General features: G+C 49.0%; 2 protein-coding genes across 5 annotated transcripts in view; both read right to left on the minus strand.

Moving 5' to 3' along the window:
* Positions 1-302, minus strand: part of CLUAP1 (clusterin associated protein 1) — a 46,060-nt gene extending 45,758 nt beyond the window's left edge. Inside the window, exon 1 of the mRNA XM_081296752.1 lies at positions 3-302. The gene's annotated coding sequence lies outside the window, so the exon portion shown is untranslated. The remainder of the gene's footprint in view (positions 1-2) is intronic.
* Positions 303-2,642: 2,340 nt separating this feature from the next.
* Positions 2,643-21,742, minus strand: NAA60 (N-alpha-acetyltransferase 60, NatF catalytic subunit). Of its 4 annotated transcripts, none has more exons than XM_081296770.1 (8): positions 21,145-21,283; positions 18,960-19,166; positions 16,032-16,184; positions 8,245-8,360; positions 6,961-7,090; positions 5,036-5,132; positions 3,918-4,152; positions 2,643-2,931 (listed from the first exon to the last, which is right to left on the minus strand). In XM_081296770.1, exons 4-8 carry the CDS (start codon positions 8,352-8,354, stop codon positions 2,775-2,777), a joined length of 729 nt encoding a protein of 242 aa, XP_081152896.1. In that variant the 5' UTR covers positions 8,355-8,360; positions 16,032-16,184; positions 18,960-19,166; positions 21,145-21,283; the 3' UTR covers positions 2,643-2,774. The 4 variants fall into 4 exon arrangements, with proteins under 4 accessions (XP_081152896.1, XP_081152895.1, XP_081152894.1 ...); XM_081296769.1 differs by having other exon boundaries at positions 16,032-16,244; XM_081296768.1 differs by lacking the exons at positions 16,032-16,184; positions 18,960-19,166 and having other exon boundaries at positions 21,145-21,280.
* Between the last annotated feature and the right edge of the window lie 1,330 nt (positions 21,743-23,072).

The raw sequence follows: 23,072 nt of genomic DNA on the forward strand, positions 1-23,072 counted from the left end.
ACCTGCTTAATGGGGAAGCAAACATAATCCTTCTGGGGGTGGCCAAAGGTTTCAAGGACAGGCTGGTGGGCACCTGTCACAGACTCCCATGGCTGGTCCATAGCCTCTGCTATGGTGCTGAATTGGTCTGTGAAGCTTCTCCAAACTAAGAGAGAGCCCTCAGGGGAGCTACCCTTGTGGACTAGCCCCAGCTGAAGGTGAAGAGCCAGGGAGCCAGACCAGACTGAAAGGGGTAGCTGTTGAAGTCCCTTTAAGAAACAGTCCAGCTGTGGCTCTCAAGTCTGGAAGCCCTTCACTGGCTTGTGTTCCCTGGCAAGGCTAACAGAATCAGAAGCCATCCTCAGGATAGCAGTAGCAAGCAGTTCTCCCAGATGAAGACACAGGAGAAGGGCCCAGAGTGCATCAAGCTGGGCACTGGGAACAGGATGTGACCAGATAAAATCTATTTATTTGTAATGAGACAAAACACTACAGTCTGTTCAACACTGGGCTGGACACTGCAGTGATTCGGGGAAGGAGGGAGGTACAGGGCAAGGCCTCTGAGCTAGATTATGAATGTCCAAGGCAGAACCTTCTGGAAGACTCTTCCCTGACCGCATGGGGCAGAAATGAAAAATCACATGATCACCGTTGATCGAGAGGAACGAGGATACATAGCTGGGGCCTCAGCACACAGCTGACGCTAGTTAGCACATCAGGGGCTATCCACTGGCCAGAGCTGTCCAGGGAGGGGGACACTCTTCCTGCCTGGGGTCTGCCTGAACTGTTGAGGACAAGCAGAGGCCTTGGGCTGCCTCCAGCACTGAGAGCCCCGGGCTGGGAAACGCTGAGGGAGGGGAGTACACAGTCACCAAGGCCCTGTCTGCTGAGCAGTTCTTCCCTCCTCTGAGGGTTGGTGAAGCAAGGGGCATGAGGACCCTCTGCACTAGCTCCCATGACACTGCAGCAATGCTGCTGGTCAGGACGCTGGCAGCTTGGAGGTGCAAGGTGAGGGATGCTGGAGGTGTGGGACACACATGCTGCTGACATGGCCTCAGCCCTCAGAGGCTGAGGCGCCTCAGGTACCGACTGCCCCTGACCCCAAGGCCAGGCCCCACCAGCCTTCGGCAGCCATGATGCCCAGCGGGGAGCTCAGCCCCCTCATGTCTGCATCTGACCAAGCTTCGTAGCTTCAACTCATGGAAGGATAGGCAAGTGCCTTGTGGGTGCCTCTCCTCAGTCCCGATCCCAGGAAGGTCAGCTGCACGCAGCATGTCACAATCCAGCAGGCAGGATGATCTCTCCAGAAACAGGAAAGAGATAGCAGGAGGCCACTGAGGAAGAAGGAACTGTCCCATTATCCGACCACTGTGCCAGAGCTGGGCCCTGGAGCTCTACTCTCCCGAACAGCCAACCCTACTCTGCCCACCTCTCCAAAGCCTCTTGTGGGGGGGGGTAGGGGTGACCCCCACCCTCTAGGCTTCTTGGGGAGGGTCCTGTATAAAAGCCTGGAATTCTCTTTACTGCACCCCCTTCTTCTGAGGCTCCTATGTCTTCAGGTCAAGGGTGTCCACAATACTTATGCTTCTTCTTCACAGCAGAAAGTTCAGTCTGGCTTTGCAGGAAGGAGCTGAAGGAACAGGCAGTGGAGTGGGAGAGGCTGGTGAGGACAGCCCCTTCCCGGCGAATGCAGCCACACTTGGCAGGGCTGAGGGGATGGTGAGAGTGCATGGAGGCAGGACCAGGGCACCCGGTGGAGGCAGAGGTTTCCAAAACTGGAGAGCCAGGGAGCCTGCAGGGAAGAGGAGAGCGGGGCAGGGTGAAGGCAGGGTGGGACTCTTGCCCATCCCCACTGTCTAGCCTATGACCTGCAGGTGGGGGCCAGAGTGCCCCCAAAGCATGAGCTCTTCTTCAGGTCCATCATTCCTGCCAATGGCCACCAGGCTCCCCTCAGTCCTGGTGCAAATAAAAGCACCAATGGCTCCATACTTGGGTATACAACCAGATAGCCACAAAGCCTGCTTAAGTCACCAACCCTCCATGTGGGTGTACACAGGGAGTGGGCTTTAGATCCCTATGTCCCTTCCAGCTCTGATGTCCGCTGAAGCCTTGAGTATAGCCTCAAAACAACATGGGTGACCAGAGCAGCTGCATTTGAGTAGAAGCCTCACCTATGTGGTGCTCACCCTGGGAAGCACACATAGGGCTTTGGCTTGGAAAGGCCACTAGGCAGGATGCTGACAGTGGTGCTGTGTTAAAGCTGAGTGTGTGTGGAACTTCTGGAAGCAGACCCAAGACACAGGTCACTGGGCACTGCTTGAAAGAAGCTGAGCAACTAGGGACACAGATAGGAGGGACTTGATCTTTTTGTACCTTTTCAATTTTTGAACCATTTAATTGCATTATTTTAACAACAACAACAAAAAGTAGTTCAGGAAGTGAAAAGATAAAGTTATGGTCAGGGGCTCGAGGCATCTCTCTCTGGTTTCCTGCTCTCTTTCACAAAGCTTCTAAGTTGGATGGGAAACACTCATAGATGCCTGTCTAGGGACTTCTGTTTTTGCTGTTGTATGTGCCAGGATCTCTTTGCCCTACCATCTGCTCCTACCTGTTGGAGACCAGATGCACGCTCTGCTCCTGAGCCCGCGTAGCACCGGGCCTGCAGCTGGGGCAGGCCAATGGGCTGGCAGGTGGCCGCCAGCTCCTTGCAGAGGAAAGCAAAAATCAGATGGACAGGAAGATGGGCTCTGCAGGGTGCTGAGGGGTGCGGTCTGGCAGAAGCTACCCAGCTGGCATCACATGGTGCGGCTGTACTCGATGCCACCCTTGGTGGAGATGCCTGACCATGGTAGGAAGCTGCAGAGAAGGCTATGAGCCTGGCGATAGATCCTATGTGGGATGGAGCAAGGGCTCAGGTTGGCTAGTGCTGAGCCCAGGTGCTGGATATAGTCCGTGGACTCTGTCAAGGAAGAATGACTTCCCCATCAGTCCTGCCTGCCTGCACACGCTGACACACAGTCGGCATGCAGACAGAACACTGCACTTTGTGGGCGTCCAAGCACTCACTGAGCACTGTAGAGCACTGGAAAGCCTTGATAGAGGAGCCTTCTACTTTGAACAATAGCAATGGTAGAGGCTGATGATAAAAGCACCTTTTGGGCAAAGCCTTTAGCTTGAAGACAGGATGCCCATTCTAAGGTGATACATAGGGAATGAGGCAGGGGTCTATCAGGAGACAACTGTTCCTGATCCTTCCCCAGACTCCCAAACCTTAGCACAGGAGGGACAGAGCCCTGTCCTTTCAAGATGGGGCTCAATGGTGCTGATGCCTGGATGCCCACAGGGGCCTGACTTCACGTGAGCTCCGTGGCCTCCCTGGTTCTGGTCACCTCCCTCTTCCCTATTTGCTTGTCTTTGAGGTGAATGAACCCTAGACTTACTCACTTGAACACCACTCCCTCCCCCCGCCACCAACCCCACAACTGCTGCAGCATCTCCTGGTCTTCCTCCTGCCAGGGCTGGACAAAGAGCTAGAGGAGGCAGTGGGGTGGGGAACACTTCTGGGGTTGTGCTCCTACCATGAGGAAAATGTGAACCCGAGTGTTCAAAGAAAGTAAAAGTTTTTTCACTCATTCTTTTCTCCTGCTAGCACAGGCTGCCTGGGCAGGGGCTTTGGTCTGCTTTGCTCACTACTGACCCAGCACACCCAGCACAGGAGGTTGCCCATCAGTGATTGTGGAGCGGATGGATGGAGCTTGGGCCCAAGGGGTTAAAGTCCATCCCTCCTGCCAGGCTGAAGTTGGGGACCTCCTTTCCTCACATGTGACCAGACCCATGCACAGCACACCTGATTATCATCTGAAGGCGAGCATGGAGCTGACTGATTCAGCAGCCCCCAGCCAGGAAGTCATGTGTCCTCCCCCAGCAGCAAAGGATATAAGATGGTCCAGGGAGGGTGGCCGCCATTGATGTAGAGGACATAAGTGAAGCCATCTTTGAGGACCCCTCGGATGGAGTAGTAATAGGGCAGATAGTGATGCTGCCTAAAGTCTCTGTTTTCGTAGAAGTTTATCGCTGTGTTGTTGGTGGTGAGGACATGCAGATAGATGGCTTTGCAGTGGTCCTGAGCTGTGGTTGATATGTGATCTTTTAAGCTTTCAAGTAAAAGGGAACCTTAAGAGAGGAGATGAGGGTTACACATAGTAAAGCAGTTATTTTATTTTCAGACATGGTCCAAGTTGCTGGGGGTCTTGCTAAGACATAGGTTCAAGACCCAGGCTGGTCTTGAACCTATGATCCTCTTGCCTCAGCCTCCCAAGTCACTGGGATTACAGGTGTGAGCCATTTCACCTGGCATGGCAGGCCAATTAGAAAGGGCAATGAGGATGGGGCTGTGACTTCTGTGAGAGTCCAAGGTCTCTGTGCTCAGATCAGATCCCAGCCTCCTGTCACCTCCCACTGTGAAAGCTCATGGCCAGATGGAATTTGTGAGCTGCAGACCACTGTGGGCCACTTGCGTGGCCTGGAGGTGCCCTCCTGTGGACTGGACAGACAGTGGAGGCACACCAGTCTTTTAGACGATAAGAATAAACTGGAGGCCCTGAGCTCAAAATGAAGACTGCTGCTCACTGTTGTGACTGAGTGGAATGGGAATTTGATGAAATGGCATCTGATAAATGTTGGTGTGTTCTATTTCTTCATTTATGTTTTCTGCTCTCAACAGAGAGCGTCTAGCCAACAGACAGAGCTGTTCTGTGTGGTAGTAGGAGGGGCAAAAGGGTTGGTCTATTGTGAGGCCACCTGGGAGCAGATGCTGATCTAATTGTGACAGATTTGGGAAGGAAGCTACCGTGGAAAGGCCTGTGATGTGTGGAAAGAGTACGGGGAAGGCCAGTGGGGTGGGAGACGTGCTGGGAAGAAAGATAATGTGGGTCTGACCCAAGACAGGCAGGAGGAGGTGACTGGGGATCATTTAGAAGCTGGATTCATCAGGACAAGGGAAGTGACAAAATTGAGGGGGGAAGGGTGCCCAAAACATAAGCCCACTGCCCCTTACCTATGCCATGCTTCCTGAATTCTTTCACTACTCCCAGACTTAGAATGTACGCAACTTGTGTGTCAACAGAGAAGTTGGAGGCTAGAATATCTCCATCCTAAAGAGAAAGAGATGGAGTCAGGATAAGGCACAGAGTACATGGCAGAGTCTGTCCGTGGTCTACGTGCCCACTCCCCTGGCCCTGAGACCTGGAGCCACATGGGTGGGAAGGGAAGAACAAAGAGGGTAAGGGAAAGTCACCCTGCCTGCCCATGGAACTGAGAGCGTTTGGGCCCTGCTGGCAGAGGGCGGCTACTGTGAAGATGCACTGCGAGGGGCTTTTCTGCAAGATGAGAGGCTGCTTCGTGCCAGAACTAGGTAGCTTATGGCAGGTACAAAGGCACACCTGTCCAGCAGGGACGTGTAGCAGGTGTTCAATACGGTGCAATGAGACAGATGGACAAGTATGCCCCTGGTGGTCCTGAGAAGGGTGTGCAGGCAAACACATGCCCTCCTCCACTACCCATGCCAGGAAGAGCATTGCAGGGCTCCACCAGCATCTCCACGAAGAGCCCTGCATGGGACAATGGTGAATCCAGCCACCAACAGCTTCTTAATTCTTCCACTTCATAAACAACAGGAAGGACCTGCCAGGTGTGTGGTTTGCTTCCTTAAGGATGGACGCTGGGTGACTCAGCCTTTTTGCTCCCCAATCATGTCGGGTGGGGTAGGCTTGGGCCCTGCTCTGAGTCAGCACCCCACCCACAGTGAACCCAGCAGATGTAGACTCTGCTTGAAGCCCTGGCTGGCGGTGTTTAAGTGGCCCTGCCTTCCCCAGGGTTGAACCCACCCAGTCTCTCAGAAAGGCCCACGTGAGTGCTGGGGTGTAGAGGTTCCCCTCTTGAAGTCCAAGAGCAAAATGGTCCCCAAGCCTGCCTGGAGGGAAAACAAACACATTCCAGAAATTTCTAGTCACCCTTGTGGGGAAGCTGGCTGATGGCCTGGGGGCACCTAGGAAAAATCTATAAGAGGGAGAATCAGGTAACAAGGTAGGAGAAAGTGGGACAGTGTCCCACAGAAGAGGAAAAAGATCAAAAGAATATTGATCTTGCGCTCTCTGCTATCTTAGCACTGAACAATGGAAGAAGAGGCTCAGGAGGAGCTAGGCTAGAAAAAGCTACTCTCAGATGAAAACAACTGCGCTAAAACAATCACACACGAAATGGGGTAGACATCAGTGGTCCTGGCTCCTTAAGAGGAAGAGATATCGCCTTCCTTGCTTTTTGTTTGGTGCTGGGGATAGAACCCAGGGCCTCATGCAGGCTAGGCAGGCTCTCAGGTTTCCCCCTCCTTGGAGTAAATACCAGTGTGGTAAACACTATTGGGTCACTATGACCATAATTACTAGCAGAATCTATCAAAGTCAGTCAGGAGGAATGTGGTGTGTGCCTGTGGCCCTACAGCTTATATTTAGAGCATGGCGTGCTAACCTGAGGGTGCTGCAGATGCTCAGCATTCTGAGGTAGGTAGGGAGGCCTGAGGGGGATCTGTGAGGTTGGGTATATCTTTACTTTCACTAGACTTGAGCTGGAACTTAGCATTTCCTTGAACAAACCACAGTAAGACTGGCAGTTTCTATGGCATTGCCATCAACACAAATCAGACATTTTTGTATCACATGACAACTGTGCAAATATTCAATGTATCATTCCTGCTTCAAAATGATTGTCCTTGTTAGGCCTGCTGAGGTCTTATTACTTGCTACATGTGTGAAGGCACACGTACTCCTATGTCAGGTACACACAGAAGCCGACCGGACACGAGTCTCATGCGCTGCTCTGAACCCTCAGGTCACAGGCTCCTGAGACACAGGGCCACAGTGCACTCATGCGATTCCCCTGCAGCCATGTCCGATGACTATTGTGTCTATCACCGCACAGACGTACCTCTTTATGTATTTTGGTCCTGCTCTTAATTTCAGCTACTATCATTCCCACAATGGCACCTCTGTAGGTCGCAGCAAGGGAGAAGAACTTCTTGTTGGATGTGATGTCACGATACCATGAGTCTGGGTACCTGGGGAAAGACACACTCAGGTGAGCCTGTGGGGCTCTGGCCATCACTTAACTACCTGTCACAGCTCTCTTCTAAAAAGCAGCCAACATTCCAGGCAGGAATGGGAATTGCTGATGTAAAAATGATTTTACTAGATCTAAGATATGAGAAAGGAAAGAAAACTCCAATAAAATTGTCTCCATGGAGCAATTCATGGAGGGAAGCACAAGGTGGCCTATTTCTCATCTGGGCAAGCTGAGATCTTAGGACTCTTGGTAACCCAGGATACTGGGTGATTTGGCACTGAAAACTCATGGAAGTGATCTGAGGAAGAGCCAAGTTCACAGGTGGGTGGCTCTGAGTTTCCAATACTTCCCTGGACGGGCGAGAAGCGGGGAACACAACCTCAAGGGCAACAGGTCATTAGGGCTGCTCACCAAGAAAGCCGAGATGCACTCCCTACCCCCAGGGGAACATGGAGAACACCTCATGCAAAAGCCCAGGATGTGGTCAGGTCAGGCAGATCCAGCACAGGTCAGGCGGGGGAAGGCATTGGGATTCATGGGTTTTCCTTCTTAAAGATGGGAGAGACCTAACAGGTTAGACTGGACACATTCTTCAGACCAAGAGCAGAAGGACGTGATACAGGGGCACGGCGTTCTACCCTACTCAGTTCTGCAAAGGCCACACCAACCATCCAGTGAGAAGTTCCTCACAGGGCTGAGTACTGCCCAAGCTCCTCCGAGCTCCAGGGGTGCACAGCTGGCCCTGTGGTCAGATGTTAGTGCTGCTATCTCACAGTGCACAGACCATCATTCCACCTCCTGAGAGCCTGAGGCCTTAGGCCCATCAAGTTCTGAGAAGAGACCTCTGCATTATATATAGCACTTCACTGAACATATCTGTAATTAAAGTTTCTGAGCAGATTTCTTTTGGGAAACTTCACATGAGGAAGGAGGCGAGGTGGGAAGAGCCGTGGAGCAGACAGACACAGGGGCTGAGCTCCACTGCCCACCTGGTAACTCTGGACTGCCATGGCCCTTCCAGGCCTGCTCCTAACTGTACATTTTGACAACATGGGCTGATGGGTCCTCTTCCAGTTTCAGCACTTGTGGATACATGTTCTCCCCTTACCCCTGCATCCTGCAGCTGGGACACAGGTGCCCAACACTTACTCGATGGGGAACCAGTCACCACACAGGTGCTTCACAGTGTCTATGTCATCGTGGCAGAGGAGACGCAGGCTGACCTCGCTGAGGGCACTGGATGGCACCACCTCTGTCATTCACACCTGCAGGGAGAGGAGGCAGCATTACCTCACAGTTCGTTCACCTGTTCTCTTCTGTACACTGACCCTGGCAGGCAGGCAGGCAGGTAGGCAGGAGGGGACCTGGGGTTTCCCATGATGGAGTGTCTTCTCTCACACCCATATAGCCTCCAGGTATCACGGTCACATCCTTTCTGCAGATAAGAAAGAGCTAGCAAGCTGTCTGTGGGCTGTTTTTCTTTCTTCTTTGTTCTGAGGTGCCACAGCTCCTCACAGTGGCCTGGCTTCATGTCTTATGACTGCGTCCCACAACTTCAGACAGCACAACATTCCCAGCCAGCCCGACTTCTTCCAATCATGGCTTGGCAGCAACCAAACACAGATATGGGGCTCATTCCCCTGGGGCCAGGGAATGGCTGGGTGTCCCAGGCAAGCAGTGCTAGCTAGCACCACAGTGGATCATACTCAACTTCTCCTCCGTCTAGCAAACACAGGCACCCAGAGTTCAAATCAACTGCCAGCAATTTTTTTTTTTTTTATTGGTTGTTCATAACATTACAAAGCTCTTGACATATGATATTTCATACATTAGATTGAAGTGGGTTATGAACCCCCAATTTTACCCCAAATGCAGATAGCAGAATCACGTCGGTTACACATCCACAATTTTACATAATGCCCTAATAGTAATTGTTGTATTCTGCTACCTTTCCTATCCCCTACTATCCCCCCTCCCCTCCCCTCCCAACTTCTCTCTCTATCCCATCTACTGTAATTCATTTCTCTCTTTGTTTATTTTCCCATTCCCCTCACAACCTCTTATGTGTAATTTTGTTTAGCAATGAGGGTCTCCCTTCATTTCCATGCTATTTCCCTTTTCTCTCCCTTTCCCTCCCATCTCAAGTCTCTGTTTAATGTTAATTTTTTCTTCCTACTCTTCCTCACTGCTCTGTTCTTAGTTGCTCTCATTATATCAAAGAAGACATTTGGTATTTGTTTTTTAGGGTTTGGCTAGCTTCACTAAGCATAATCTGCTCTAGTACCAACCATTTCCCTGAAAATTCTATGATTTTGTCATTTTTTATTGCTGCATAGTACTCCATTGTGTATAGATGCCACATTTTTTTTATCCATTCATCTATTGAAGGGCATCTGGGTTGGTTCCACAGTCTAGCTATTGTGAATTGTGCTGCTATGAACATTGATGTGGCAGTATCCCTGTAGCATGCTTTTTTGAGGTCTTCAGGGAATAGTCCGAGAAGGGCAATAGCAGGGTCAAATGGTGGTTCCATTCCCAGCTTTCCCAGGAATCTCCAAACTGCTTTCCAAATTGGCCGCACCAATTTTTAAACCCAGAAAGTACACTCAGCCCAGGCTAGTGGTTGAGCAGCCGCCTGTTTTACTCAGGAAGGAAGGAAAGAAGGAAGGAGAGAAAGAAGAAAGGAAGAAAAGGCAAGTGAGGGAGGGAGCCCAAGATCTGGGCTCTGACAAAAGGGAAAACAGTTTCCTCTTTTTCAAGTTGAAAAATAGTAATCAAAATGGAAAGGGTTACACATTCATCCTGTCTTCCTAGGAGGAACTGTGCAGTTCACCTTAAATGGCCAAGGAAAAGTTCTTTTTTGTGTTAGTCTATTATTTCTTTTTTTGAGGAAAAGTTATCACAAAAGAACAAAATTCAGTAAAAGTAGAAATAATGACAGAATCATAAAGTCACTATTTTGAAACTACCAAAGGAAATCTCAGAACCCAGACGCCATCAGACTGTTAGACCAGCAGGTGAGAGGCAGAGAGGTAAAAGCCTGCTGACAGGCATCCAGTGGAGGGCCCTCCCCAGCCTTAGGTCAGCCCTGCCTCTCAGGCCTTGGGTTGGGACCAGTGCTTCAAGCTTGGCCCAAGCTTCAGGGGTTCCTGCCCCAAACTGGTTCTGAACCCAATGGAGCCTTTATTTTTTATTTTTTATTTTTTTTATTTTTTAAAGAGAGAGTGAGAGAGAGGAGAGAGAGAGAGAGAATTTTTAATATTTATTTTTTAGTTCTCAGCGGACACAACATCTTTGTTGGTATGTGGTGCTGAGGATCGAACCTGGGCCGCACGCATGCCAGGCGAGCGCGCTACCGCTTGAGCCACATCCCCAGCCCTCACATTAATTCTTTTCAGGAAGTCAAAGTCAAACATACAAAGTAAATGAGAAGAGACAAGGAGAACTAGATGTAATAAGTAAAGCCCTACCAGAGAAATAAAGTTGAAACAACACTTTGGGGAGACAAACAGCCTGGCCAGGAGGGAATGTTATGAAACTATTACTAATTTTCTTACATGCCATAAGGCAGAGAGGTAACATCTTTCCCAGGAGATGAACGCTGAAATACTTGGGAGTGAAGAACCATGATATCTGTTTTAAATGGCTCAAAAAAAAATTTACCTATGAAGTGAGTATGACAAAAAGCTATCAACTTTTGAACCTAGTGGGTAGCAGGGCACACCACAGGCATCTATCACCCTATATGTGCAACTTTTCTATATCTGAAACTTTTCATGATAAATGTGGTCAGGGAAGGACTATCATTACTTGCCTCAGTCCAGGCACTGTGCAGAGAGCTAAGGGACCTGGACACTCAGCCATACCAGCTGCTCAAGGTCGCTGTGCCTGCCAACCTGACCATGGCTTATGTCTGAGTCCGCCTTCAGCTTCAACAGTCTGCAGGCCCCAGTCAAGGATGGAACAAGATGCCTACCCATCATTTCACCCCAGGCAGAGCTCTAGAAGTCCTATCAGCTAAGCTCCCACAACATAGCTGATTCTGAACAGGAAATCATTGCTTAGCTCTCCCCAGAAAGAGCAGTATGTGCACGGGCAAATGACACCAACCAGCAGAGCCATGGCCTGGGTGACCACAGGCAGACCTACCTCAAGAACCGAGAGGCTGACACATAGGACACAGAAGCAGCAAGGCTTGGATCTCTGTGGTTGCCTGGGGCAGGGGACTGACCACAAAGGTCCTGGGGGTCAGGGAATGACTTCTTGGGGGATACAAGTGTACGTTGATTGTGGTGGTAATGATTACCTCCATACACACCTGTCCAAACAAGCTGAACTCTACGGTACATGACATTGTCTGTGTATACAAACATCAATGATGATTTAAAAGCTTTTTAAAAAATTCTGTTGAGAGGGCTGGGGATATAGCTCAGTTGGTAGAGTGCTTGCCTCTCATGCACAGGCCCTGGGTTCAATCCAGCATCACAAACAAACAAACAAGCAATCAAACAAACACAAATTTCTGTTGAGGCCTGATAGAAAAGAGAGAAATCCATACTAAACTAGAATCTCTTATGTCCTGGGATTTACACATTTTTTTCCTTAGTATTCTTGGGACAAGGCTCTTCCCAGTTCCACTTTGAAGAAAAAACAGGCTGTGAGACACACAACTTTGTAGACTCTCCCATTCCTATTAAAAGTACTTCCACGTTTCCAAAGACCAATTCTTTAGAGGCCTTGGTGTAAAAACAAAAACAAGTCACATTCGACTGAGGGAGAACGCTGTGATCACAGTGTCTGATCTGACTGGCAGCAACGAGGTGGGAGATGCTGGCCACACTGTGCCATGAGAGGAGATGTGGGGCCACTGGCCTGTGGTTTACTAGCCTCCCTTTAGACTAGGGGTCTGTGCTGATCTAGGGGCCGAGACTCCCAGAGGCAGGGCTACAGCCCCATGTCTCCTCACCCTGCTCCCACCTCACACATCCTTTTGTGGGAAGGCTGGCCTTGGGCTGACTGTAAACAGCACCCTGGGTCCAACTATGGGAAGAAAACATGGAGCTGGTTAAAGGAGGTCTTTTGACTAAGCAGGTCCTCTTTTCAGGTCTGGCAAGCCATTTCTGGGGATCAGGGGCCTGAATCTGTGAGGATCACTGTTGCCACCCAACGTGCTCTGTGAGAGGTCTGTGCCTATGAACATAAGTGAGAACAGACACCAAAACACCTCTATCTGGACAGGCTGAGACCACACAGGAAGCTTCTCTTCTGGGCCATGGTTGGCCTCAGGTGGCCATGCTGTCTGCCCATGCAAGGATATCCATCTCCCAGGCTCTCAATGCTGTTGGTAGCCAGTTCCTATGCTAAACAAAACTGTGAATTAACCCAGATAAGTGTGGGGCCCCTAGAAATGGCAGGGCCAAAGCCTCAGTAGATGGCAAAGAATGTTCCAACCAACCCACCTCTGAGCCATCTCCTGACACAGGGCTTGGTCAAAGAACTCTCCAGGCCCACAGCAGTCCACAGGCCCAGTGCACTGGGCCTATGACTATGCGTTCCACTCACCTGAGAGGCTTTCCTCAGGTGATGAAGCACAACCAATGCCGGAAAGACAGAGTGACTAAGGCTTAGAGCAGAGCCAGGCTTGAGCCCTAGATGACTTCATGTGCCACTCACATGACAACACTCTGGTGCTGGCACCTGTGGGGACCCTCATGTGCCCATCTGGAACTTTCCAACAAATACCTATGCCCCACTGCTCTAAGGTTACTACGAGACAGAGCCAAGAATCTCAATGACTCAGCTACAGCAAAGGGATCAGCAGGGCAAAGTCAGCACAGAGGCCCCGGGAGATGGAGACTGGCACTGTCTGTCTCAGGCCCTCTAAATGGAATGGGTACTATGGCTGTGCTGGGGGGATGGGGGCACCAAAGTCACAGACATATGAGCCATCTTCTGGTATGTTTGCCTAAAAAGGCCTGAGACACATTTTCTATGACAAGCACAGACATAGTATAGAGGAGAATCAGAAATTCACCTGACTTTTTAAGGCAGAACATGAGCTGGGGAGTTTCTCCCTGGATGTCCTGGCCCTTTGTCTTCAGGACATGGGTGACTGAAGCAATCCAAAGAGGGGCAGACAAAGGATCTTCCAAGACCCAAATGAAGAGCACGCCCTGCTGGGAACTGGACCCAACTGGCTCTGGTTTCCTCACTGCTCACTCCTCCTACCTCAATTTTGTGAGGCTGTTTGCAAACCACCCCCCACCCCTTTCATACTGAAATAATCCCTCCAGTCACAGGACTGAAGGCCACTTTTCCCTGAGGTCTTGTGGCAGTAGGAAGAGGCTGGCACCTCCACTTGTCACCATCCCCACTTGCAGAGCCAGGCAGGGCACCCTCTCACCAACACCACTTCCCAGGGCTTCCATGTGCTTGGCTCACATAGGGAAACAGAGCTGCAAGATACCCCAACATCCCCAGGCACAGGAACAGGCACATCCTGTGCCACACATCACTGCCAAGTGCTGGGGCATTCAGGATCCGAGGGACATAGAATCCCGCATGTTCTAGTTTAGGGAGGAAGGGTTTCCTGGTGACACAGAAGCACTTTGCTCACACCCGGAGTAAGAAGGTGGGGGCAACCCTATCCTGGAGTTTGCTTTCCTTGGCAGGCCCAGTCCTAATGCCCCAAGTCCACAGAGATGCTGCTTCTGTTACCAGAGTCTTCAGAGATGCTGCTTCTGTTACCAGACGAATCAGCAGAATTTTGAAAGCCTATCCTGCTCTCTTAACTGCTTGAGAGGTGCACTGGACTCCACCCTCAACCTCTGGAGCAGCCATCGGGTCCAGCCAGCATGGCCACACTACCTGGGCCTTCCTTCTCTTTCTTACCATGGCTCATCTTTGCCAGCACCAGGCTGGCCCTCCACATGCCTTCTATGTTGTGCCCCTTGTGCTCCAGATCCTGCTGAAATCTAGAGTCCCAGCTCCCCAGGCTAATCCCAGCAACCACGAGTCCCAGGATGGCTCTCCAGCTCTGTGCTTCAGCTTCTTTCCTGTGACTCTAAGAGGATTCTACCACCTTCCTCCGAGTTTCCGGGAAGATGACATGAGACGGCTACTTTCACAGGCCCCAGCCAGCTCTACGTCTCCTTCCTCCCTGATCCACACAGGCCCCCATCCTGCATTTTACAATCTTCACTGCTGCACAAAATTCCCTCTAAGGGACCATAGATACCCTTGTGCAAGAAACTGTCTTTCAGGCCTCCCTGATGCCTCCTTGGCCTTCAATACCAGGATCTGCTGCCAGCCTCCTGCTTTCCTCCCTCATTCTCCTTAGACTCACCAACTTCTACGTGGCTCATGGGAGTCCATCCCAGCCTCCCCTCAGGAAAATCCCTCCCCAAACTCTGTGCAGCTCTTCTCTTGGTCACTCTTTCTCAGATCCTCATGTCCCTTTGTTCCATGACAAAGCACCGTCCTTGCCCTCACCCTGAGCACACCAGGTTTCCTCCCAAGCAAAGCATGAAGGAAGATGCACAGGCTCCTCCACCAACAGGAGCTGGACCACAAGGCCCCTGGGAATGTGAGATTCTGCAGACACAGGTTCACTGCTTGGGAAACCCCACAATGGTGAATGTTAAGCTTTTGCCTTTAGGACGGATGGAGGAGAAAAGGAAAAACACACCAGTGACAGCCACAGGACACTGTCGTGCACAGCAGTGAGATAGGCGAAGGGCTAAAAGCGGAGTGTGGAGGAGGCAACGGCACCATTCATAGCTCCTGTGTTCAGGAGAGCAGCTGTCCTGGTGGAGCAAGCCGTCTCCACAGCAGCCTGGGCTTCTTCCAGACTTCAGTGTAGTAGAAAGATGAGTCATTTGCAGGGTGACAAGAAACAAACACCCACCTCTCTTTTTCTGAACAGCAGCCTCTTACTCAAATCTTCATGCTCTCAGGGGAGCCCATATATTGACCACATATAATTTGAGACACATTTAAAAATTTTTTTTTTTAGTTGTAGATAGACACAATGACTTTATTTTGTTTATTTTTATGTGGTGCCAAGGATCAAACCCAGTGCCTCACGCATGCTATGCAAGTGCTCTACCATTGAGCCATAATACTGGCCCCATTACACATCTTTAAGCAGTAACTAATGACACCAGAGGATTCTGTTTGTTCAAAATTCTGTTTAGGACCAGCTAAATGAAGGAATGGTATCAGCAAACAGAAAGCAGGGGTCAAGGGAAAGAGCTAGAGAAGGGGAGATGGAAGCTGCTCCATCCTATCCTGTGGTTATCCAAACCACAAGGAGCTGGGCCTGGTGGCACACACTTCCCAGCCACTCAGGAGGCTGAGGCAGGAGGATCAAAAGTTTGAGGCAAGCTGTGGCAACTCAGAAGACTCTGTCTCAAAATAAACAATGAAAATAAAAGAGGGGACTCAGCATATAGCTCAGTGGTAGAGGGCTGCTGGGTTCATCCCCAGTATCACAAAAAACAACAAAACAAAAAACTCCTCACGGATCTGTTCCCTTAAAATGCAGGTTTGGCCCCATGTTCTTTATGCCTCTGTTAAAAATAGCACTACATGGTTCTGGCAAGGTCCCAGGTCCAGACCCAGTCCTTCCTCTGGTGGAACATTCCCTCCACTTCATACTGTGACCCAGTGTGAACACACTGGGTCATTAACTTATCAAAGGTCAAGCCTTGCTCTGGGGACTGGAGAATTAGCTGTGGGCAGTGGGAATTTCACCCACAGGGAGCTGCAGAGCTGTCCTGTTCCGTGACCTAAGTACGGAAACTGCTGCTCTGGCTAGAGGGTTCCATGGTGAACAGCAGACCAGTAAACACTGCTGTCACCTGATCTGGAAAGGGAAACTCTTCCCCCACAGGGACAAAGAAATCTATCCCCTCACACCTTCCTGAATACCACACCTGAAATGCACAGGGTCACAACAGGTGGAAGATGCCTCTGCCTGTGTTGTGCATCTGCCTGGCTGGGATGGCAGTGCTTTCCTGTTCACCAACCAGCTGAATCCCCCAGTCACTCTGGGTCTCCACTAGTGAAGTTTAGGGCCAGACTGTGCCCTAAAGTCAGATTGGAGGAATGATGATTTACCTTTGATGCCCCCTCAGTCAGCATCAGAACTGCAGAATGACAAAGACAAAGAGGAAGACCAGAGAGAACAAGACCCAGGAGGAAGAGAATGGGAGACTGGGGGCCAGAAAGTGTGGAGCCAAAACCAGACCCCATGGCTAAGTCGCCTGAAAGCTTCACGTTCCTGGCATAGAAAACAAGGTGCAGGGGGCTGGGGCCCATCACACTTTGCTTCTTTTGCTGCGATTTCTACTGAGGGTTATTGTGGGTTTTCTTTCTTTCCTTCCTTCCTTTTCTTTCTTTCTCTCTCTCTCTCTTTCCTTCCTTCTTTCTTTCTCTCTCTCTTTCTCTCTTTCCTTCCTTCCTTCCTTCCTTCCTTCCTTCCTTCCTTCTTTCTTTCTCTCTCTCTTTCTCTCTTTTTTTAATATTTCCATTTCTGGGTTTGCATTTAAGATCCTGCAGAATCAAATACATGTTAAATATGAAATTAGGTCAGATTTGGCATAAATTACTATTTGATTCTGATCATTTTTTTCTTTTTCCTTTTGAGTGTTGAGGAATCAAACCCAGGGCCTCATGCATGCTACTCAAGAACTCTACGACTGAGCTATAACCTCAGTTATAGTTAGCTGAGGTTAACTTTTCTAACTAAAATGATATTCAGAAGGAACTCAAACTCCTGTCTGAATTTGTCTCTGGAATCATGGCAGATGTTTGTGTCTTATCACTCATTTCCCTCTTAGTTTTCTGCAACAATCTTGGGTTGTTTTTATCATCAAATAAATAAATAAATAAATACTTTTAGATGGTTTGTTAAAATAGTCATATAGGATATTTAAAATTAGTAGTGACTGGGAAATTTTACAGCATCTCTTCAAATTATGAGTAGAACTAGTACCTATTATACTAAAATAGACTAAGCATTGACTTTTAAACCCTGTGCCCTGATCTGGACAGACTAAGCACTGACTTTCATGGCACTTGGGATACTGGTGCCATAAATAAAAGTTCTCAACAAGACTGCAAGTTGTAGAGGAGCCTGTAGATAGGGTGGCCAAGCAGGGTTCCTGTGACCTCGGAAGAGCAACTCTAGTGGCTATTCGAAATCCAATTGGAAAAATTATTTTGACGTTTTAAGACAACCATTTCCAAAAGGGCTTATTTTTGGAGAATGGAATCTTTCGTTTTTAAAGTATAAAAGTGTAAAATTAATCTGTGTTCATAGTAAAATTAATAATTCATAAGCAACGGCTGGGGTTATGGTTTAGCCGTAGAGTGCTCGCCTCACATGTGAAAGGCCCTGGGTTCAATCCTCAGCACCACATAAAAACAAATAAGTGAAATAAAGGTACTGTGTCCAACTACAACAAAAAAATAAATATTTAAAAAAATAATTCATAAGCAACAATAAAGAATTTTGTACTCATCCCCCAAAATAATAATAGTCACAGATTTCCTGTGATTTGTATGAGAAAAACATTTTTGTACAGGCAAGGTCTTGCCTGGTGAGGGGCCTGCAGGCTGCACAGGTGTGTCTAAGCCATGCTGCCTGGGGAGACAGTGCCCTTTTCTGCATGCAGACTTTAATAAAAGGCTATATGGGGCGTCCTGAGGGTAAGCAAAGTAATCTGAAACTCTGGGTAAAAGAGGAGCAGCAAATGTCTGACTGGCGAGATGTGCTGAATGCTACAAAAAGAAAAGGAGTGAATCATCCCCAAACAGGTTACAAGGGCAGTGGAACAAGCACCTTCCAGAGAAAGAAGCATGGGAAAAGTATCTAAGGGCAATCCATGAATGCCAAGGGAATGATGGAAATAGTGCTGCATCAATATTTTCCAGAAGAGTCCTTTTCAGTACTTAAGGAAATACTACCTACCTGCTGTTTTATAAAGTGGTATTGCTTTCTTCTAACAGTTATTTTCAAGCCGGGCTCAAATGTCAATACTTTGCTGCCTAATGGAACCTACTTCAGGAATAAACAAAAAAGAAGAACTTCATTGATTTTAATAACAATAATTATATCACAAAAAATAGAGCTGGAAGAATTTTTTTTAATGTGCTTTGCTAAAGATGACAGAATATCTTTCTTTTGTCTTTCTATAAAAGCAAAAGGAACAAGGACTTTCCCAACATTTGTTACGTGTCCCTATCCAAGACCACATCTTTACTTTGCTGGAACTTTGAATCTGTGTTTAGAATGTTTATTTCTGGCATCAGTGCCCCAAATGCCATGCTATTCCAAGGGCACCAGATTTAAAAGCCAGAACTGAAAGTCTATTTTAGGGCAAAATAAGTAGTCATTCTCCTTATAATTTGAAGAGACATTTGAAATATCTACACTGTCACACTCATGATTGCTTTTACCATCATTTTTGGTATGTTTGGCTCCTCCTGGCCACATAGATCCTGACTGAGGTAAAGAGACATGAGGGAGCTGATCCTCATTTGATGTCTCTCCCCTGGCTCAGAGCTGTGGCTACCTCAGGGTGACTGTCGTTCTCCTGCCAGCTTCCACACTGGGGTATTCCAGCTGCATTAAGCACCACCGCTCGACACTGTCCTGGACCCCAAACCACTTCCTGCAGAAAGCCTTGGCTCCACATTCAGACCCCTTCTTCACAAGCACTTCACATACTCTGCTGTGCCCAGCAGAGTATGAACTCTTCCGTGTGTGTCTGGGTCAAACATACAGGACATTTTAAAATCAGCAATGTGATTGCTGGGCTCCTGACAGGCCCTGAACTGCTTGCTCTGCTAGCTCTTACCAGAGGCCATGCTGAAAAGAGTAACTGCAGGGAAGGAGGCCCAACTCTGGAGTACCAAGGCATATACAACCCTTTCTGAATCACAGCATTTGAACTTAGCCTAAAAGAGCCAGCATTTCCAGCTTCACTCTGCAGACCAGCATGTGGCTTGAAAGCAGTTCCAGCAACATACACTTCAGTACAGAGTCCACACCCCAGCCTTGCTTTCTGCAAAGGAGAAACACAGGTATCAAAACCACCATGAGGGTTTTGTGAGTTCCTTGCAGGAGATGATGAGGCAATAATGGATATCAAATGTAGATCAGCAGTCACCATTTAAGAGAAGACATGCCTGATAAGCAGCCACATTCAACTCAATGGGGAGAGCTGTTACCACTTCTTGGGGCCATTTTGGTCAAGCAAAGACAGTCACTGCTCTGAACTGTTCTGAAGACTTTGTTTACATGTGTGTCCTGTGACTGCAAGGTAAGGATTCTATATCTATGTGATCTAAACAATTCTTAGGCTGCCAGATGCCACAATGTTGCTAAGAGGTACACTGAGGCACCAATTCATCAGCACACTGTGACCTCCAAGTCATGAACACCAGCACCCTTCCTGGTCTTGCTTCAGGTCTATCTTTTATTTTCAAATCTCCTAACATCCAGGAATTTTCTTCTATTCCAGTCAGAAGCATGCTGTTGCTAAGCAACTTGGACAAGTCACATCTTTAGTTACTCCCCACGCTGTGCATGGGTGTGGTTAAAACAAAAGGGGTGATAAAGTCACTTCAAATTACAACTGGGAGAGGCTAAAGATAGGACACATACAGACCTTAAAAAAAAAAAAAAGAAAGAAAGAAAACAATGCTTTATGTTGGCATGTTGACACCAGATCATGCCTGACTTTGCAACACAAATCTAGCACATCTGCTAGCTCTGTGAGATGAAATTCCAGCAAACCACAGCCCAGTGGAGGGGTCCATGAATGCCACAATCTGAGGGCTGATTTGCACCTTATTTCTGATGGGTACAAAATTCTACAAGAGGAGGATGAAGACCTATGTTCCCTGTTGTGATCAATCTGTTGGTCTGGAAAGATAGCCCTTGATTTTCTTCTGCTTGATTTTCCCATCTGCTCTTCTATAGCTTAGGCCAATTCACTGATGTATGCACACACATGAGTATCTACACCTGTTTTTGCTCCGGGCCCCTTTTAACTCAACAATACTGAAGGTGACCTGTCCAGTCAGAAATACCACCACAGAACTTCTACAACTTCCCTGGACTTCACAGTATCATACAAGATTTGCATTTTGAGCCACACAGCTTGTCCTGCTCCGACAGATATGCGTCATCTAGGGGTTTTATGTCTTAGATGTTTTGATAGAAGGGAAAATCTCTGTAACAGGAAACCACCTCTCCAGGGATTTGGTACATCATGGAGTGTCACTCTGTTGGGCTGTTACTCTTTTCTTTCAGGACCAATGAGTGACAAGAGTGGCACAAAAGCTCACCCAGCTCAAGGACTTGGCAAAGGGAACAGAGATCAAGGAAGCAGCCAAAGTTCATGTTTATTGCAGAGTACCTCCTTGTCTCACCTCCAGGCAGGGCACAGCTATTTGTCGGAGGTTCACAGAAGGCCCACAGCTTTCCCTCAATTTTGTCAGGGGGCAAACCACACAAGCTACAGATCCCCTCATCTCCCTGGCAAGTGCCCAATTTGTAGAGGGGGTGGAGGGTCTGCACGGCCGGTCCGTAAGCTCCCCGGAAGGCGAGCATTTGGGAAGGGAAGTCACGAGGGGACCAAGGCAGAGCCCTGGGCTTTCAGGAGCCCACCGGAGGGCCAACAAGTCTGCCAACAATCAGCCCGGCGCAACAAGTACCCAGAAGCGAGGGCCGCGCGGGCCAGACCCTCCGCCTCCAAGACCCCGGGGGCGGGACTCCGCGCACCGCCTTTTAGTTCTCAAATTCCGCGACAACAGACTCTGGGGCCCGGCGCGGAAATGACCCCAAGCGACGGCTAGCCACCCGCAACCCTCGCCCGCTTCTGGGCCGGCGCAAATTCTCGCCGCCACTGGAACCGGCCCGCGGGCTGGACGCTCGAGCAACGAGGAAGCGCTGGCCCCCAGAGCCCAGCCTCCTACAGGCCCGGCCCGCAGCCGCCTCCCGTCCTCCACATTGCAGGCCAGAGCCCGCCGCCTCACCTCGGGCGGGAGCCGGTGGCAGCTGAGGGCGTCGCGGGGCTCAGCGCATCCTGGGGGCTCAGGGAGCCGGACTTGAGACCGCGCGGGGCCGGCAAAGAGTTATGTAACCGGCAGGGGCCGCAGCCGGGACGGAGGCGGCGGCCCGCGGCACTTCCGCCTCCCGCGCCCGGCCGCGCCGCAGCCCGGAAGCCGATTGGACACCGCCCCGCGCGGCACCGCCCCCTGACGCCAGCGCCGCCATCTTGGCAGCGGGCAGGTCCCCCAGAAGCCGGCGGGGTGGAGGAGCGGTGGTGGTGAACGGCAAGCGCGTAGGGCGGAGCCCGGCGCCGGCGCCGGCGCCCTCCGGCAAGTCGTGGCTTCCAGTAGCAGACTGGAGGTGGCCTCAGGTTGCGGCGGTTCATCGAGGAATTCACCCAGAGCTTGGTGTTAGGGGATACGTGCTGAGCAAAGACTTTACGGGAACGCATACCTTGCTTTCAAATAACGACAGAGCTCCACATACCCAAAGGATGGAGCAAGAAGCTGCATACGGCCAGGCGTTGAAATGAATAACCTCAAAGGATCTAATTACTATCCAAGAGATTTAAGTAATCGCAAACACTTTTGTGCCCACAATACTGTAAAAATGTACTTAGAAATGTTAAAACTATTCTTTAAACATTTCGAGATGGAAAATGTTCCCAAAGATTTTAAAGTTTTAAAGGTAACTTGGCTTAACTGGATCAAGAGTGAATAGTTAAGTCTATTGTCCATGTAGTAGCTATCGGAATCTTGATCTCCTTATAGCAACCTGTGTTTTCTTTTTGTAACAGTTTCTGTAAGATTCTTTTTCAAAAGGCTGGAAAATCACTTGGTCAGACGAAGATCTATATACTACTATTTAGAACTCTGTAGACTTACATTTTAAGCACCACAAATATGCTGTTGTTAGCAGCAGGTGTGGTTAGTGCTTGGACCCCTTTAAGACATTTTGAGCATCCGATTATATTTAGTGTGTATTATTGTTGAATTATTTCTAGTTAATCATGTTACAAAAACTAAGATTGATTATAAGATTCACACAAATATGGCAAAATAAAGGGAAAATGAGGGTGGGCATGTAATAAAATGCACATTATTAAGTCCTACTTTTTAAACATGTGCCGCACTTTTAGCTGCAAGCTTTTCAGAATCCAATATGAAAAGACAATTGGTTACAAGATTCATCTAACCAGTGTTTAGGAGAGTATTCCCTGGAATCCATTGTCCCATACTTCTTCCTCTTTCAGAAAAGAAATCCGAAGGAATTCTAATCTGTCATATCTAGTTTTTTGCTTTTTTTCTTTTTTTGATATTGGGGATTGAACCCAGGAGCACTTCTTTGCCACTGAGCCACACCCCAAGCCCTTTTTGTTTTTAAATTCTGAGACAGGGTCTCTGTAAGTTGCTGAGGCTGGTCTTGGACTTGAGATCCCCCTGCCTGAGTCTCCCCAGTTACTGGGATTACTGGCAAGTACCACCACACTGGGCTGTCGTATCTTCTTGTAGTGATAAAATCCCACTCCTTACAGCAGGCCAAATAATTGTCAAGATAAGCTTGTACTTAGCCTTCCTTGCAGCAAGGGCCGGCTCTGTTGTAAAGTTTTTACTGGTGACCAAGAGGGAAAGTGAGGTAGGCAACTTCTGTGTCACATCCTTAAAAGGCCATTGCTGAAATGTTAACTGGTGAAGGTAGGTGAAGGGTGCATAGGTGGTTATGTTATTCTTTTAGATATTCAGGAATATTGAAATTTTCAAAGTAAAAAGGTGGATTAGAAAAAGAAAACTGCCTACTCTCCACTCTCCCATTTGCTAGGACATGGAAACAGTAGTAAACCCTTTAAGTTACACAGGAGAGGCAAAACCCGACCTGGGTCCTTGCACCCCAGCCTGGGCTGTGGTTCAGAATC

Source organism: Spermophilus citellus, assembly GCF_964194105.1.
Source record: "Spermophilus citellus genome assembly, chromosome: 6".
In the NCBI taxonomy this organism is placed as follows: domain Eukaryota; kingdom Metazoa; phylum Chordata; class Mammalia; order Rodentia; family Sciuridae; genus Spermophilus; species Spermophilus citellus.